At 38.2% G+C, this 19,982-nt stretch overlaps 1 protein-coding gene across 1 annotated transcript in view; it reads right to left on the reverse strand.

Moving 5' to 3' along the window:
* MIPEP (mitochondrial intermediate peptidase) overlaps positions 1–19,982 on the reverse strand; it is a 69,955-nt gene that overhangs the window by 48,192 nt on the left and 1,781 nt on the right. The window contains exons 3-10 of the mRNA XM_071736035.1: positions 19,019–19,107; positions 15,732–15,818; positions 14,821–14,884; positions 13,098–13,280; positions 9,152–9,308; positions 8,666–8,714; positions 7,993–8,053; positions 7,282–7,334 (exon numbers count right to left, since the gene is read on the reverse strand). Of these exons, the coding sequence (XP_071592136.1) occupies positions 7,282–7,334; positions 7,993–8,053; positions 8,666–8,714; positions 9,152–9,308; positions 13,098–13,280; positions 14,821–14,884; positions 15,732–15,818; positions 19,019–19,107 (743 nt within the window). The remainder of the gene's footprint in view (positions 1–7,281; positions 7,335–7,992; positions 8,054–8,665; positions 8,715–9,151; positions 9,309–13,097; positions 13,281–14,820; positions 14,885–15,731; positions 15,819–19,018; positions 19,108–19,982) is intronic.

Consider the following 19,982-nt stretch of genomic DNA (forward strand, 5'->3'; position numbering starts at 1 on the left):
CTCTTTCTGGTCACTCATTGGCAAGCTGCCTCTGCACTTATTCAGCCAACTTACAATTTTATCTCCAACAGGAACTGCATACAACTATTTTTGGGAGATCAGAAAGGAAGTTATTACAACCTATACTGAACTATACTAACAGGCATTCTGCTACCAAGTAAAACTGCTGCTATGGTTTACTGCTACTAGCAAGAAAGGTTAATGTTCTGGAGACAGACTGCTAAATCTGAATTAGAAACCAAACAGAACTCTAAATTCACTAAATAGTGACAACACACAGGAAGAGAAAGCATTGAAGTCAGCTAATCAAGACAGCAAAAGAACTAAACATCCTGTATGGATACTCTTTCACTTAAAATGTGAATTCTAGGCCCTAGCAAGTGTGTTTCAAACAGGCACCTAGGATGCCTCTGTCACCAGAAAAAGGCACAGACACAAATATAATGCCACTCTCAGGCATAGCAAGGTAGCAAAAAGAGCTAACTGAGAACTATGAGCTACTGCTCCTCTCTGGAGTTTAGGCTTCCTTGACTGGACTGCATGTTGTATACCTAAATCTCAAGTAAATCAAGAGCACAGCTTTTTCTATGGGAAGATGCCTGTGAAAATGTAGGCAAAGGATGGAAGAATGGAGATCTGATGAGTATCAACAGGACTTTGCAGACAGCTACGTACTCCAGTCAAAAAAAAGATAAAAACCTTTAAAAAGGTTTTACCATAAAACCTTTATTCTAGGCTTTCTGTGGACAGAAAAATAGGTATGGATTCTTTTTGATCATTGCAGTGCTACAGAAAGTTTTACCAGCTACTCTTGAACTTGAGCATGTACATTTTCTTAAGCCCTGGTGTGGAACTTAAAGGATCTGAACACACTTGTGGAAGAGAAAGAAAAGGAAATACCAACATTTCTGCTAAATACACACACAGAGCAGTAAACACAATTATTAATCTAAAAGATAAGGTCCCAAAGTCAAGAAAGCATTTTTTGCATTACTAGATACTAAAAAAAAACATTAAAAGAGTGCTTTTAGTTTGATAGGATTATAGAATGGTTTGCATTGGAAGGGACCTTCAAGATCATCTAGTTCCAAACCTCTGCCATGGGGAGGGACACTCCACCAGATCAGGTCACACAAAGCCCCATCCAACCTGGCCCTGAACACTTCCATGGAGGAAGCATCTACAACTTTTCTGGGCAACCCGTTCCAGTGTCTCCCCACCCTCACACTAAAGAACTTCTCCCTAACATCTAAACCTAATCTACCCTTTTCTATTTCAAAACCATTCTCTCTCATCCTATCACTACAAACACTCACAAAAAGTCCTTCCTGAGCTTTCTTGTAGGTCCCCTTCAGGCACTGGAAGGCTGCTATAAGGTCTCCCTGGAGCCTCCTTTTCTGTAGGCTGAACAGCCCCAACTCTCCAGCCCAGATTCATAGAAGAGGTGGGAGTTTGATCATCTTCATGACCCTCCTCTGCGCTTGCTCCAACAGCTCCATGTTCTCCCTGTGCTGGGGGCTCCAGAACTGAACACAGCGCTCCAGGTGGGGTCTCATGAAAGCAGAGCAGAGGGGAAGAATCACCTCCCCTGACCTGCTGTTGTTTGGCTTTCTGGGCTGCCACTGAGTGCTCATATTGAGCTTCTCATCAACCAACAGCCCAAGCCCTTTTCTTCAGGACTGTTCTCAATCCATTCTCTGCCCAGCCTGTAACTGTGCCTGGGATTGCACTGACCCAGGTGCAGGACCTTGCACTTGGCATTACTGAACTTCACGAGGTTGGCATGGGGCCATCTCTCAAGATCCCTCTGGCTGCTCTCCCTTCCCCCAGCATGCCAACCACACAACACAGTTTGGTGTCACAAAACCTGCTGAAGGTGCATTCAAGTCCACTCTCCATGTCACTGACAAAGACATTAAAACAACACTGGGCCCGGTCCCGACCACTGAGGTACACAAGATGTAGGGAATAAAGGGACACCAGTATATAAATCTCACTCTGAACAAATTAAAAACAGCATAAAGTAATATAAACATGAACTCATCCACCGTGGAAAAAAGTATTTTTCTCTGTACCAAACTTCCAGTTAGTTAGTTTGACTCAAAGAAAAAAAAAATTTAAAAAAAAAAAAATAAATCAAGAATAAAATGTAGTCCCTTTTATTGTAATAACAAACCTTAAACTATTTCATTATTCCTGTAGAACTGCATAACTCATATGCTTAAATGTCCAAAGCACTGAGAGACTGAAAAGCACACAAATGAAATAAAGATTGTTCTGCTTTCATTTTGTCTTAAAATGAATTCCAGTGTCTTAATTCACTCTGAGCATTTGATTTCAAAAGCAAACACTTTTTTATTTATAACAGAGCCCAGGAAAGAATGAAAAATTTCTTATCTACTTTATGTCAGAATGTGAGCTCAGAAACTTTACAAAGAGAAATCTCAGTACCCTCCTGAAGAAAGCAGGAATATCAAAGAAAACAATAGATTCTTTGACATAAATTCCTGCTTTATATTAAAGGATAAAACATGTTAAAAAATCCAGACACCTTACTTTTACAGTATGCAGCTCAGCACTATTTTTAAAAGAAGTAATGAAGCCAAACCAGTTTAAAAACCAATTTTAAAAAGAAGTTAACTGAGACAGTGAGGTTTAGTTATTCTTCAAGAACAGCAGGCTTCAAACAAAAAGGCTGTGTCCCTGTGAAGAACAAAGATGTAGTTTGTGATTATAAATATTTCTTAGCTTGTGTGACTTCACTGAGTCAAAATAAAGTGCAGACTTATAAAATCACTTTCATTTAGGCTGTATATTTGGAAGAAAACTTTTTTGTGTAGCATAATTTTAATCTACTCCATTAAGAATGTTTTTTATAAACTTGTCTATTAGAGATACTTGAGTAAGGATCACTGTTCTTCAGAACATGAGCATTTAAGACTCAATCACTGCAAATTATCTGCCTGGTTAAGAATTCTTATCGGTGGCTCCTAAATGTAGTCCCTGATATATTCTGACTCCTTTTTTTGAGAAAAATCATTATCCTGTTGACATCCATGAAAATATAGAACACTAAGTTAACCATCTCTAATAAAACACATTCTGTCAAAACTTTCAAAGAATCTTGTTACTGGAAGATAAAAGTGAGCTGAAACCCTCAGGTTAACCTAAAAGATATTAAGACAAGGAAAACCCCTTCCAATTTTCATTACATGCCAGACTATGACATTTAATTCTTTACCTGAAGGGAGACTCTAAATCATGATTTATAGAAGACTCCGGACTTCTTAAAACTTATACTAATAGTAATACTAATAGAAAACCTTTGTACTCTCATCAACCATAAACTAGCACCTGTATCTCATATTCCTTTCTTTCTTTCTTTTACTTGTATTTTATAGAATATTTTGGAGGAGGTCAGGGGGTAATTCAGAGTATCGGCTTGGTATTGACACTGGACACAATTTTTAGATTTCACTTTGTTTTCAAAGGAAAAACAATTTCTTTGTCCTTCCACAACATTTTCAATAAATAATTCTTGAAATCTGAATTCTGCAAGCCTTTTCAATTAGCTTCCAGGTTTTCCTCCAGAAAGCTTAGCCCACTAGCTCAGTATCTTGTAAGTTAAATGGACTTTTTGTACCTACAGTAGTTGACTTTAAAAAGGCATACTTTGCCTTGTTATAAACAGTTAAAGTTTTCCTTCTATATGAATGCTTTGGTTGAAAGATTTTCTGGTTCTTTTTAAATTTTGCTTTATTTTTCCACTTCAGTTTTCAATTTGAACAGAGTGGCAGTTTTCCCACATATTCCACAAAAGGTCTGGGCTATTTTTCCATGTGCTGTTCCCAACAGAGAGCAATCCTCTGTAAAACTAAAAATAATTAAACAAAAAGCAGCAATAAACAATTTTGTTTACAACTTGCAAACCTCAACATAAGTTGCAGCTTTTAGCAACTTGAGAAATATCCATTCATTCAGTGCTTTGGCTATTGAACTTATTCTCTAGAAAAACAGAAATGCTGCCCACTCTCCCCTGAAGCCAGCAGCCTATGTACAGTCCCAGCAAGAAAGAACATGACTTATTTCTAACTTCTGCTATGCTGGTCACCCCAGGATCCAAAAATGCCTGTAGCTGCTGTGGTGGCTTCTCTTTCCTACACAGCAGGAAACTAGCTCATTTTGGCATTGATTTGTTCATCCCCAATGCCAGCTTTATTTATTTCTGTAGTACCAAAGAGACCAGCACAGAGCACACTGCCGTGCAAGCACATCCCAGTCACAAGTTGATTAAAATCTATGACATTTTGGTAAAAATCCCAACAGTGAATTAATAGCCAGTGAAGTCAGCCCAGCATGGTAGTACCAGAGGTTAGGGAAAGAGGAGTCAACACCAGCCACAAAGCTCACCACCAGTGGTTCTCAAGAACAGTTCTGTTACTCTGTCAGATGTGGCTTGAGCACAGCCAACACCACCTTCAAGGCAAAACGTTGACCTCAGAAGGTCTCTTCCAGCATTTCAGTGTTTCTCTTTTTTTTAATGACCCAAAAGAAGCCAGCAAGACTACACCACCTTTGAAAATCAGGGCCTTGTGGATTATTTATAACTGCAGCTGCACTTACTTAAAGGTAAAGGATTTTAATTAATACTTTGGTACTTGCCTGCCCCAAAACTCAAACATATTATTTTTATAATATACATATTAGACATCTTCTTACTTGTTAGATGTTGAAGCATGTTCTAGCATTCACTGTTTTATTACCCTTAACCTGCCAAAATTCTTGAGGTTCTCTCCTAATTACTCTATCTTCTTTTAAGCTACTATTACCATGAATTTCAGACTTCTGTCTCCAGTTTCCCGTAAATGTAGGTTTATACTGACATCTATTTTCCCTGCCACTGAAACTATAGCTACAAAAACATTACAGTCCCCTGTGTGTTTAAAGCCAGAGAGGCTACATATTAAAAAAAAAAAAAAAAAAAAAGTAATCTATCCTGTCACCATCAAGAGAAGACTTACACTTTTGAAGCTGGATCAAGTTTCCAGGGTAAAGACTTAATGAAAGCTGAAAGAAACAAAGTTATTGTGGCTCAGTTTTCAGAACGAAAAAAAATTCTCTGAACTGAGTCTGGAGCTCCTCCTGCTGCTCAGCTTACAAAACAGCAAAAATGGTTAGTAACAGCTGTAGAAGAGTGAAAATAAAGGCAGCCTGATATGACAGCAAATGTCACTAGAATTCAATAGTTCAAACACATGTGAACATCCTAGATTTTTCAAAACTGAACTCCAGCCCTTAAAATTAATTATGAGGAATTCAGTGTTTCCTTAGTCCTTTTCTAATAGAGTTAACATATATTTAGAATATAAAATACATAAAAACATTTTAAAAATACAAAATACAGATATAAAACAGATGCATCAAAAATATGTCATGAGTTTCACTGTAACTGGAAAAAAATTGATGCCCAAAATGTTGGGCCCAATCCTGCACTGTATTCAGGAGATTCTTCACACTGATGCAGCTGCCAGACTTGGTGCTCAAATAAATACAAAAAATACAGAAGATACACTGCCAACATCTTGGTCTGTTTTGTCTTTAGGTCTCCAAAAAGTAACCACGAAATTCTTACAGTAAAGTGACTTTATTGGGTCTTTTCCAAAGCACCACATGGACAGGAAATATTTTTCTTCCTAATACCAAAATGAGCAAAATAATCTGATTGTGATTGTCAGCAACTCAGTTACAATATGGTTCACCCCATGAGATGGCTTAGAAGGACAGTACCATAGGATCAGAAGACACTCCTCCATGGACAGAAACAAACACAGAGCCTTCTACACCTAATACTCTAATCTTTATGGGGCACACCAATTCTGAAAAGCAGCACAGACACTACAGAAAATGTAGCAAATAAATTAATGCAATAATTTTCACCAACATTTAGCAGTAATGTTGAGCATTATGTACCAGAATGTAATTCTTGAAGAAGGCACTATACAGGCAAGGTAGAGGGAGACCTGTAAGCTACAAGACAGTATCTTGAACAAGTATGACAGGGCTCTTCCACAGACTGCTACTGACTACTGCTAAAGGTGGAATCTGGAGATAGATGGACCTTGACTCTCCTCCAGTATAACCACTACTTCATTCCCACTTTCAAAGCAGTATATCTGCTACCTGTCCAGTTTGAAACAAAAGGAGCCACTCCCAGGCTGTGCAACAAACAAGCAATCCAGTGTTCTGGCACTGGCTACTGGAAGCAGATCAAGCAGCTGGACATCCCTCTCCCTCCTCTGCACAGCAAGTTTTGAGCACCCAGTGCTGCCACTGCTGCAACTACACTGCTCAGCTCCCTTCTGGGCCTACAGTAGCTGAAGACAAGGTTAGTATTAGGGCTACTGCTCATAAAACTACTGCCTCAGTAACAAAGTACAAGAAAGCAGCAGAACAGTCAGGCCAACTGCTTGGCAATCCTTCCATGCCATGCCTCTATTACCATAGCTTTCTGTTCCAGAGTGAACTACTACTCTAATCAGATACATACACTCTTAAGTTTGCTTAAAAACAACAAACACAGACCTACAACTCTGCAGAGAAGGAAGACTTTTCATTCTTCTCTTGTGAGAGAAGCACAATTTAAAACTTTTTTCCAACACAAACCTAAAAGGTCACTGGTGCTGATCTAATAAAGGCAACATGCAGGGTTCATGTCTTTCATAGCAGGCATCTCATTATGTGCACAGTTTTTGTGCACTATTTAAGTCTGTGCAGAGGATTTATGTCTCAGTCTTTGCAGAAGAAATGAGAATGAATTCTACCCCTAAACAGTGAAGATCTACTCAAGAAGTTGCTACTTCAAGTCTGTAGAAGGGGATGATAATGCATGTTCAGTAAAAAGTAAAATAGAGATAAATTATGAAGACTTAAATTTTGATCACTGAATGCAATCAAATTTTAAACATTACCGCAGCTCAGCTAAGAGCTAAAAATCAAAACAAGAACAAGCATTTTCTAGCTGTTTTGAAACTGTTTCATCTTTTTATATCTTCAAAAAGCGCCAATACTTCCCCATAAAACAAGACAGGAACAAGAATTCTAGAGGCATTCTAGCTAAGAAATGTTACAAACAACTGCCCCCCCAGATACTCTTTATTTTTTCATACTGAAGTACATCTTCAAAGGAAATCCTATTGAAACTGAGAACTTTCTTTATCCTTATTGCAAAAAATAAAATAAAGACACTCATTTACATTACAATCATGAACATAAGGAGCTTACCTCTCAGCACGAAGGGCACCACTATAGTAAGGGTGATCCCATGGCATCAGCTTCTGAAAGGGAATTCCAGCTTATAATTATAATAATAGACAAGTGAATGCAAACTAAAAGTTTTGTTTCCTTTAAGTATTTTTGCAGTTTCAACAAGTCACAGAACTTTAGAACTTAATGGGAAACATTTAGTACTAAAAACACAGTAAAGAAATAGCACACATATCGTAACTTGAAACATTTTCTTAGCATATGCTTGAAGATGGTACTTCTTATTCTAATATGTAATGGGACTTAATACCAGATTTCAAAAAATACACTCAATTAAAATAAAATTATAAACCTAATTATGTACAGAATTAGAACACATACAATACAGTATACAAACTAGATATGCATCTAACCTAAAATACAGCATTTATTTTTCAAATGAGTCAATGAATTCAAAACGAAGTAATATTCACTTTCACAACTTTATGTATTGGTTACCTCAGGATCACTTTGTACAAACCAAGAGCTACCTTGCACTCAATGCTTGGTTTTAATGCAAACAGAAGTTAAGCAGTGGAAAAGCACTCAGTCAGAAGACAGTTTCTTTTTCTAATTATATCACATGTTGCACATCAACATTCAGTTATTTTTTCTTGTAGAACAAGGTAAGCTTATGCTGTATTTTTAGAAGAAACAAAACAGAAAACCACACATGAAAATTTAACTTACTGAATTCTGAGGGTTGAGTTTCATTTTCATTTTTGTCATCATTTCAAAATCTTTTTGAGTTCTAGAAAGTATTTTTATCATGAAAGCGTTAGTGAAAGATTTCTGAGCACTGTAATACAATACACAACAATGCCCCATCCTAAGACAATGTCTATCATCAGAAACTAAAAGTACTCTACAAAATGGCAGGCCCATATGCTACAGTAGAACTTTTCCCTTCTGCTCCTGTGTTTAAGGTATCTTCAAATCAAGTCCCTTTTACTCTGACTGTACAGGTCCAAAGCATTTTCTTTCTTACAACACAACCCATTTATACAGAGTGACGAAGCTGGTTTGTGCTGTATGGAACTAAGAGAGGTGAGAAGGACAAACAAAGGAATTTGCTTATGGACATAGAACTGTGCATATGGGGAGAAGACCAAGAGAGGTGCTCTACGTTTAAATATGGTCTTCCTGTTTGCTGTTGGCATGCCACTTGCTGCATTCAGGGTGCTCTCTGATGACAGACAGAGAATTTATTCTAAGGTGACAGCTCCCCTCAAAACTCTGAGAAAGTTTTACTTTTTGTTTCATCAGAACACATAATAAGCAGAAGTGACTGACGTAGTGCACAAGACCTTGTACTCTTGAAACAGAGTATGATTAGGAAAGTAAATTAGTAAAAAAGACATACCTTTTGGACAACTGGTCAGAAAGCTTCTCCAGAAATTGTCTTACTGTCTCTAGATGTAAATCAGGCGGAAAAAAAAAAAAAAAAAGTAATTTCTTCCCTTAAAAGATGTAAAGGTTACATCAAAACATTCCAAATAAAACAAGTTCTCTTGGAACAAAATATTCTCTAGAGACCAACAAACTATTCCCTTGACCACTATGCCATCATTTCAAGAGAATTTAGTACTCTATTTACTTTGTGACATGCTGGGATGATGGCAATTTCATAACCCAGAGTATTGACTCTGTACAAAAGCACTACTTCCTGCTCACAGTATTGCCATTTACAGAAAGCACAAGTACTGCATACAGCAAAATTCAACTGCAATAAAATACTTCACATGAAGAAGAATGTGTAAACCTAGCAAAAGAAACTAACAACTTTTGGCCTCATATCTAAAACAGTGCCTTTGATTTCTCAGCATGTCCTTCCACACATGCCTTCTACCTGGATCTTTGGCCATTGTTCCCTGAAGAGCTCTGTGGGCAAAGGTGTTGTACCCAACCAACTGTGCCAGACTGTTTCGGCTAGCAAGCAATTCTTCCAAACGACCCAACTGCTCAGCATTTGGGTAAAGAAAAATCTTGTAAGCAGCTTCTCGTACCTAATAGGGAAAAAAAAAAAAATCACATCACTACAGATTACTACAGTGCAGTTTTTAAGGGAAAAAAAGTGATGCAGCTGAAGACCTAGCATTACAGCTGTATTTCATAGATATTGTTGGGAAAAGGCCTAAATCCTTTCAAAAATATTTAACGTAATAATTATGACTACCTGAAAATTACAGCATTAAAGATGGAATGAGGAAATACAATGAGACAACCTAACAGATAAACACTACTAAAAAGGGTCCTGTTCCCTGCTCCTGTCAACAGTCCCCTCTCTGTTGCCTCCCTCCTTCTGCCAACATCTGTGCTTCTCAGATCATTCTGTGGGCTGTATTAACTCACTAAGACCCCTGAAAACAAATGCAAAAGAAAGCTAAATTGTTCTCTACACATCAGCTGAGATGGTATATGGAAGGATCTGATAAGAACCAGAGACAAGGTTGGGGGGGAAAGAGAGGAAGTGAAAAGCCTTATTTCTTTTGAAGTTGCAAGCTATTACTCTGGACATCTGCACACAGACAATCAGTCTCTTTCTCCTCTCTCTGGTTAGTTTTATTTTTTCCATAACACTCAAAAAAAAAAAAAAAAAAAAAAAAATCACCACAAGCCTCAAAAAATTTGGTAAAATTCTTTTTGTTTCACAAACCAATTGAATATAATCTTTATTTTGTATACACAGAATAGGCTTGATAAACCCAGCAATAACTTACATTTGTCCTCACTTGAAACAAGCTTCTCTCTTCAAAATATGACTAGAATAATACATGAATAATTTTGCACCTGTTATGTTTCACCAGGCTTTCATTTTTAAAAAAGCAAATAAAGTAAAAAAGATGATTCCCTTTCCTTGAACACAGTTCAGCAGTGTGTCCTTGCAGCCAAGGCCAATACCATACTGAGGTCTATTAGAAAGAGTATGGTTATCTGGTCCATGGATGCACTTGTTTCCTTCTACTTAGTACCATCCAGATGACATTTGAAGTACTATGTCCAGATTTGGGTTCCACAGGACAAGAAAGACATTGACATTCTGAAATAGGTCCAGCATAGGGCCAAGATGTTTAGGGTCTGGTGAACACACAGCTAGGGGCTGAAAGAGCTGAGTTTGTACAGCCTAAAGAAGAAAATGCTCAGAGGAGATCTCAATCTTTATCTACTTAACTACTACTGTAGGAATAGAGAACACGCACCACAATTGTTCTTGGAGGTGCAGAGGAAGAGGAGGTGATGTAGTGGACACAAGCTGGAAGATGAAGAATTCCAACTTGGTACCAGAAGACAAAAAAACCCCAAACTGAAGGTGGTCTGACAGGCAGCACTGAAACGTAATGGAATCTCCATCCTTGGAAAGTGCTGAAAAACTCAACTGGACATCACTGAGAAACTTGATCTACTTGATCATACTCTGAACAGAATCAGACTCAAAGTGACAAGTTCAAGTGATCCCTTCCAATCTAAATTATATGATTTCTAAAGAGCCTCTCCAAAGATCTGACTCAGAGAACTGCCTTCCTTAACTGATACATTACTCATACCTTCAGTAGCAATCCTACAGATCACACAATTTTCAGGACATGACTTTATATATATCTTACAATAAGTATTATTGCTTTATTTACACCCTATCAGTGCCTAATTTAACTAATGTTTAATTTCTTACAGAAAATAAACATTACAGCTTGGGTTCCAGCACAGTAAGTTTTTCTCTTTTTCATGACAAACAAGTCTTCAAAGTCATCTTGATTATTTAAGTATATGCTATGTGAAAACAGAAAACTTGTTGCAATATACTCATGATCCTAGCAAACCACTGTCACATCTGAAAGAGTCTAAATTAATTTTCAATTTATAAACAAACTTTAAATTAATTATTTTTAGAAAAGCATCATTAAAATATAAGTAAGATTGGTCAGGATAACTCAGGCTGGGTGGGACCTCAGGAGGTCTCTAATAATGCACTAAGCAGGGTCAGAGGGTCAGCTATGAGATAAGACCAAGTTGCACAAAGTTTGTTCCAGTCAGGTCCTGAAACCCTGCTCAGATGGGTAACACATTTCACTGCTTGGGCATGGTCATCAAAAAAACTTCTCTAATTGGCACTTCTCACTTCAACTTGTGCCTGTTGCTGTTTGTCCTCCTCTTATGCACCACTCTGAAGAGTCTGGCTCTCTCTTCTTCATGATAAGTAGGTACCGGCAGGCTGCTGTCAGGGTTGTCCCAAAGCCACCTCTGCCACAGGGTGAACAACTCCAAATCCTCAGCCTCTCCTCACAGTGCAAGCACCACAGTTCCTGGTCATCTTAGTGGCCTCTGTTGAAGTCACTCCTAAAGCATGATGGACAAAGGGCTATAATCTCTTCCCTCAGTCTCTGGCTCTGCCCCTGTTCATGCAGCTCAGGATGCTGTTGGCTGCCTTTGCTGCCAGATGGTCATGCTCAGCTTGTTGCTCACCAACCTTCTGGGCCTTTTCCACAGATCAGACTCATCCAGGCAGTCCCAGCCTGTATATTGCCACAAACCAGCTGCAGGACTTTGCATCTGTCCCTCTAGAAGGTTCCTCAGGCCACTCTGAATATCAGCCCTGCCCTTCAGTGTATGGATTACTCCTCCCAGTTTCCTATCACCTGCAAATACAGTAGGCAAGCACCCTGTCACTTTTTCTAGGTCATTGATGAAAGTGTGTTAAATTTAAGAGGTCTCAAGACAGATCCTTGCAAACACTTCTTTCATTACCAGCCTTCCATCACAGTATAACACTTGAACAACTCTTCTCTAAATCTGGTAATAAAATAAGGGGTTTTTACCAATCTGGCTGTCCACCAATCCAGACTGTGATCTCCTAACTTGGATTGCTCCCTAACTTTCCTAGCGAGCAAAGTGAAGCTAAATTGAATGTAGCTCTTTAATTTGAGGTTTTTTGGCCTTTCTGAAGCTGAGTGGAACACATTATTTCCCTGTCATTAGTATTCTTTCCTGATTTTCACAGCCTACCTTCACAGTAAGGCTTTCAACAACAACCAGTTCTTTCTGGACCCTTGCATGCAGTCTGTCTGGTCCCAAGAACTTGTACAAGTTGATTCCCTCAAATAATCCCAAACTGGATACAAACCTACAATTGACCTTTTTTTCAACCTGTTCACTCATCACAGTGGGCTGGGAGAACTCACTGGTGAACACTGAGGCAAAGAAAGCAATCAGTATCTCAGCCTTATCTGGGCCTGCTGCCACTAAGTTACCTACGTTACTTGGCACTGAGCCCAACTTTTCATTGTCCAGTCTTTCAGTACTAATGAAGCAGGAACTGCTCTTGTTGCCTTTGCTATCCCTTGCAAGTGGCAACTGCAGCTGAGACTTGACCTGACATCACCCCTACATGTACAGGCATGCACAGTTTCCTAAAGATGATGGTGCACTGATACCAAGTATCTCAGTATCCCTGTGTACTTGCAGGATGTAAACAACTGCCAGCTTTCTTGAGCTCCTTCCTCCTTCAGAGCTGCACCCCACAGGATTCCACCTGCCAGTTTATTGAATGAGCTGAAGTCTGCTAGCCTGAAAATGAAGGTCTGTATTCTGTATTCTCCTTCAATCCATCAGGTTTATCTCCATTGTTTCATAGCTGCTACAGTCAAGGCTGCCATTGATCACTATGTTCTAAAACTGTTCCTCCTTGTTAGTCATAACATCATCATCATAAACCATATGCATTTGCTTCAATAATAAGCAAAATAACTGGCATGCACTTTGTTATAAAGTATGCCAGAGCATACACAGGGAATACACACCAGATCATCAGGACAATCAGCATGCAGACCAGCAACTTGTAGGTAATTGCCTTCAGCTGTAAAATTATACCGAATATGCTCTGGCAAAACGTGTTTGTCAATCTTGTTGGGAAGGTGAGTTCCTGTCAGAAATTCATTACATAAATCCAATATTCTCACATTGAGGTTGACTGCCTTCTTACGCTGTAAGAAAAATAAAACACAAAATACATAACATCCCCAGACATAGTACAAACAGTACTTAAAAGTTTATAAAACTTTACGGGACTCTTCCAGACATCAAGCAGAAAATACAGCATTTAAGATCAGACCTACAGCATCGACAAAATTACAGTGCAGTGCTTAAGTCAACAAGATCAGATGCTCACATAGATCTATAATTTCATACAGGACTTAAATTTGAAATAAAATGCCTAGTAAGAAAATGTAAAGTGGAGTTCAAGTAGAATTTACATTAGCTTTGCTAGGTGTTTGGGAAGCATTTATAAAACCATGCCTAATATGATTGCAATGTAACACAGAGGAGAAAAAAAAGAAGCACTATTGAGATGGATAAATCCTACTAGCATCCTCAAATAGACAGAGAATTACAGTTGTCTTGTTACTCTTTGTATCACACTATTTTATGGAGATTGTAAACTGTTTGTGGTATTTCAGCCTTTCTCTGAGGAGCTTTTGATTTAGGGTTTTATCACCATCACTACAATACTTCACACATTTAACCTTACTGTAAGATTTGCTTCAGCAAGCTTGTTCATGTTAGTAGAGAATGCTCCCTATTACCTGTGGGTACATAGCTCAAAATAAAAGGCTGAGGGTACAGATACAACATACTAATAAAGTCCAAAGAATGACAAAACCTGCAGATCTCTATCTCTGTTGCCCCATTCCACCCTTAATCTTTCAAACACATCTTTTGAGTTTTATCACAAAAGGCAGAAATTCTTTGTAGCACTTATGGAAGTGAAGGGTTTCTAAAGTCTGAAATGAGAACTGGAAAGTAACACTGAGCAGCAAGCAGTAAAAGAAAAGTGGAATAGGCAAAGAAGGAAAGGAAAACATGCAAAAATAAGGGGCAAGCAGTCTAGGTATTAACGTTATACAGGGACATGAGCTATGAACAGACAAGCAACAGAGTATTCATACCATAAAGCATGGTGAAAGCTGATGGGTTTTAGCAAGACAATCACTAACTACTCCAAAAACTTCAAGAGGTAATTAGACCAGGCCAGGACATTCAATTTTGAAAAAGATTTACAACTTCTGGTTATGCAAGCACCAAAGGAGAGCCTGGACACATCCCCTCTAAAACACTCTGCTTGATTAACCTGTCATTACAGTGTCCAGAGTGCTGCTTTTCCCTCTCTGTAAATAGGCTGTTCAGACAGCCAAGCAGCTATTTTAAGTATCTGATGCAGACACCAGCCAAAGAAAGCAGGACCCCAGATCTTGTTTTTAACTCTTCAGAACAGACAAAGGCATTATGAAAGCCAACTTGTAAGAACAGCCAAATAACATCTAAAACAACATTAAAAGCACACTTTAGGAGTGACTTAAAATACACAGTTAATCACTTCTGAGAAGACAAAAATTCCACAGAGGACAACGGGGATCTTGGAGAGCAAACTGGCCCAGAATCATATTATTCATGTCCCACATATTTCATTCTTTGGTCTTTGAAAGTCAGACAAATTTCTGTTTACATGTTTTAGCCAAAAATTACCTTTTCTTCATCCAAATGTATGCCACTGATCTCAAAATCAAACATAAAAAGTTCTGCCACTCGCCTAAAAATACAGTAAATCCCCGTTAAAACAGCCTCATTTCATAGTATGCATGATTTCTAAACAGATTTTGCCCTTAGAAGTTATTTAAGTTTTCTATCTTTCACAGAGAATAACAATACAGTTACATGAGTATTGTCACTATGCACACAGACTTCCTATGTTTTAGGTCCTTAACAGTTCACTTAGTGAAACAGAATTTTTCCTTTCTAGTTATTTTAGTCACCTGTATTTAATCTTTCATGATAGTTTCACTATATTAATCTAGATGTTTTTAAAAATTACCATTTTAATTTGACACATTTTATTCTAACAGATCAGAAAGACTCCTTCGAATCTAACATCTTTGATCATGAGGAAACAAGGAAGAAGGAAGTAACTTAGCCAAACATTAAGTTTGTCTAACCATGTCAGCAAAGAAATAATTCAGAACTATAACTGAATAAGCAGCTAATAAAAGATTTTACAGCAAACAAAATAAATATACTCATAATATAATTTTCAAAGATAAAAGTTTCTATAAACACAAATCAAGTTATATAGTCTGTTCCCTACTTTTACTGGTAAAAACACTGACCTAGACATCACAGTACAGCACCTCATTTTAATCAAAATGGTGTAACTGAAGAAGATCTTTTTTACTGATCTGTTATTCAGCTCAGGTATATCTTTTTCTCTACAGTCACAGAGACATCCTACACAACTACAATCTTCCTAACTCCTGTGCATATAATTTAGTAAATTTGCATTTAGTAAATCTAATATTTTATTTAATTAAAAAAAAAAAAGCTAAATAAGGAATTATATATACAACCTAAAAATCTCAGTCTATAAGCATATAAGTAAGTACCTGGTTTCTGGATCTAGTGAACTCATAACAACCTCATCAGCTAGCAGACGTCTCAAACTCTGACACAGTTCAACATCTGTATTTAATCTGGAAAGATACAGAGTAAGAGAATCACAGATTAGCAAAAAACAACAGTATTTCAGCCTCTCAATATTATTCAAAAGCAGAGCTTAATATTTACAGAAACACCATTATAAACCAAGGACTGTGTTTTTCAAAATGCTTTCCAGTTCACCATCACACTTAATAACTAAGCAAATGTGATGACAAGCTGGCACGGAAACAGGTTGTAGCAACCCACTCTGCCTCAGTGGGCCTACCTCATTTTCCATCTTATAATTCAATTGCTCTTTGTGTCTCAGATTTACATTCTTTTGTCTCAGCTGTCACTGCCTTTAGCCTGGAGTTGGAGAGTTTCCATGAAAAGCAAAGGGCATGGCAGAGTCTGAACTGGTAACAACCTTGGAAGTACCAACAGAAGGCCAAGATGGCATCTGTGGCTCCAGCTGCTCACCTGTGTTGAAAAACACATAGCCCAGCTTGGGTCCATCTAGGCCAAACAAAGACCAAACATGAATGGACTTAGGAGTTTGTGTAATGAAGGAACTTTTTATCTTTGCTCTTCCTTCATTTGCCTTTTGTTCTCCAATAGAGGATTTTGGAGGTAAGGCTAAGTAGTCAAATGATAGCAGCCAATCACTTTATTCCAAAGAAGTCCAGTCCCATCTCCTGACCAGAGAGACTCCTGTACACTTTCCCTAGCAGGTGTGCTAGACCTTCTCCCTCCAGTGGGGACACCTGCTCAAGTGGTTACTCCTCAAGACACTGAGAGCGAGCAAAGGGACACTCGGTCATAGCCATAAAAGAGTAAGAAGTATCAAATCCCTATACATGAATTCTTAACTTTAAGACTTTAGGATACTTTAAAAAACTGCAGTCATTGTACCATTGTACTGCCTGTAGGTATTGTTTTAATAATTGTTCTAGAACTAGTATTTGACTACTGATAAGTAATTTGCAAGCACTCCAACAATTAGCCCTGTGTAACAGTTACTCTGATTATTTTGTTATCTGCATATTTTATTGTTAAGATATCTTCTTCTTTGTTATCCTGACACCTTGTTTTGCTATCCTAGTATCTTAACATTCATATAATCCAATTTTTACCTTTTCAGTCTAATTTTTCAGCTCCTTTGTTATTTACAATAAATTGTATTTATACATATGCTTCTTGACTGCTATCTTACCCCGTAAGGAACACGGGTCTTCTGTTTCCAATAGGAAAATACTTTTGGATGGCATTTTGTGGCAAAAACAAACAAGCCTAAGACTGAGAGTTTATTTTTTATGCACAAAGAAAACCACAGGGGCAGCCCCCAGTCTTGAGAACTGAAAGTCTTGAGTACCAAATCCTTAATTAAGCTGAGGTGCAGGAAGCCTCTGCAGTCCCATTTGTAAAATGTAGTTAATAACTACCAATACCCAATTCAGAGACAGAAAAAGACATTGCACCATGACTGTACTTCAGAAAAGACTGTACAGAAGACACTGAATAAGAAGCACAGCACTCTGTCAAAAAGTTTTTTGAGTATTTACAATGGTTTATGAACATCCCATGTCAATTTGTGAATACCTTCTTCTTTCTACACATTTTAAATCTGGAGTGGTACTCAAATATTAGTCATATTGTTATAGGTGGAATGCTTGATCCAAGTCCTGAAAAAAACAGCTGCAACTTAAAGTTTTCCCAAACACATTGGCAAGACCAAAGCAACAGTTTCTGCTGAATTTCATCTTAGAATTCTCTTTTTAGCCAGCCATGTTAGTCACAAGGCTTACTGAACAAACTGACACACTGCTGTCCTCCTCAAGAGTACAAAAGCTTCACTGCTGCTGCAACTTACTGTGGGATAACAGGTCAACAAGTCACTGCCTCCACTTTTATTAGGAATCTTGAGGGAAGCAGCAGACTCTGGGTCACTTTCACAGCACTGCTTGGGAAAGCTTTCACTTCTGAAGGCTGTTCCTGAATGCCATAGTAAGATACTGAAAGGATACTGTATTTGGAGATTAAAGATCATCCCTTTCTACCTTCTCAGAAGCATGAACAAAAGGGAAGCAAACTAACTCACTTGAGTCAAGGACCACAGAGGTAGCTTTCAGGATTTAGCTTTTAAGATAATTAAAAAAAAAAGGACCCAAAGAAGAGCCACATCTCAGAAACACAGCTCTTTAAGAACATGTTCTATGTAATGTAGTTTTAAATAAAGAACAAGCACACCAGGGTAGACCAGGCACATAGCACAGCCCTAAACAGAGACCTCCTCAAACACTCATTCTAACAAGACTGTCTTTTTCACATATCTCACTCCTTGATTGGAATTCACAGAATCATGGAGCTACTTTGGTTGGAAAAGACCTTTAATACCTTCATCTGCAACCGTTAACAAGCATACTGCCAAATCCACCACTAAAACATGTCCCTAACCACCACATCTACATGTGTTTTAAATACCTCTAGGGATGGTGACTCAACCACTTCCCATGGCAACCTATTCCAGTGCCTGACAGCCCTTTCAGTGAAGAAAATTTTCATAATATGCAATCTAAACCTCCCTCAGAACAACTTAAGGCCATTTCCTCTTGTTCTATTACTTTTGACTTAGAAGAGACCAACACCCAGCTTGCTACAGCCTCCTTTCAGGTAGTTGTGGAATGCAGTAAGGGCTCTCCTCAGCCTCCTTTTCTTCAAGACCCTTCACCAGCTTCACTGCCCTTCCTTGGGCGTGCTCCAGCACTCACATATCCATCTTGTAGTGAGGGGCCCAAAACTGAACTCAGAATTCAAGGTGCAGCTTCACCAGTGCTGAGTACAGGGGCACAATCACTTCCCTTCTCCTGCTGGCCACACTCTTTCTGATACAAGCCAGGATGCCATTGACCTTTTGACCAGCTGAGCACACTGCTGGCTCATATTCAGCCAAGGGATCAGCAAACCAGAAGTACTGTGAAACATAAGAGCTTATATCGTAACAAAAAAAAGAGAGCATAAATTGAAACTAATATGTACTATAATGAAGCTCAATACTTAATTAAATATTTGCAACAGCAAGACGTGAGAGACTTTGTTCTCTCATGCAAATCCTTCCCATATATTTTCTTGATCACTATTTTCATAGATGTTCATAAAGTAACTTTAAAAAATGCATACGGAAATAGCTATTTAAAACAAATAAGCTAAAAAGCCAGCAACGAAAAACAAACATAAAAAGAAGACAAAAACATACTTCTCTACCATAGTACCAATGTTCCTGCAAGCTTCTTCAGCAGCCTCTCTGAAAGCAAAATCAGGATGGGCAATTTTCACAAAATCAGCCTGTCATTATAAAAGAAGAAAACAGACAAATAAAGACAAATAAAAAAATCTTGAATTATTAACAAAGTTGCACTCACTAGTGCAATTTACATTAGTAGTAATTTACAATTTACAATGTAGTGTAATTTACATTAACATTTACTTCTGCAGTTCTGTGCAATCTATTTGCAGAATATGCATTTTTTTTCTAAAACATAAAGCTTATTGAAAAACTGTGCTTACAACTATTAAACCAGGCAGTGAATTTGTCTTTCCAAAATATATCTTTAATCTACACTCTTCTTTATAACATTACTAGTATGGTTTGTATCTTTGAGTTCTTACAACACAGAGATACCCTAACATATTTAATTGTTACTACAAAAGATTTTTAAAACTTAATTTCACAGTTAAGAAGAAAACACAAAATCAAATACATATGGAGAGTTTGGTTTATGGCCAAGAAGGCCAGTGGCATCCTGAGGTGCATTAGAAGGGATGTGGCTAGGAGGTTGAGAGAGGTTCTCCTTCCCCTCTACTCTGCCCTGGTGGGGCCCCATCTGGAATATTGTATCCAGTTCTGGCCCCTCAGTTCAAGAGGGACAGGGAACTGCTTGAAAGAGTCCAGCACAGAGCCACAAAGACAATTAAAGGAGTGGAACATCTCCCTTTTGAGGGAAGGCTGAGGGAGCTGGTCCTCTAGCATGGAGGAGACTGAGGGGTGACCTCATTAATGTTTAAAATATGGAAAGGGTGAGTGTCAGGAGGATGGAGCCAGGTTCCTCTCATTGATGACCAATGGTAGGACAAGGGGTAAATGGATGCAAGTTGAAGCATAGGAGGTTCGTGTAAACATAAGAAAAAGCTTTTTCACTGTGAGGGTGACAGAGCACTGG

The sequence above is a fragment of the Heliangelus exortis genome, chromosome 1 (genome assembly GCF_036169615.1).
Source record: "Heliangelus exortis chromosome 1, bHelExo1.hap1, whole genome shotgun sequence".
Taxonomy (NCBI): domain Eukaryota; kingdom Metazoa; phylum Chordata; class Aves; order Apodiformes; family Trochilidae; genus Heliangelus; species Heliangelus exortis.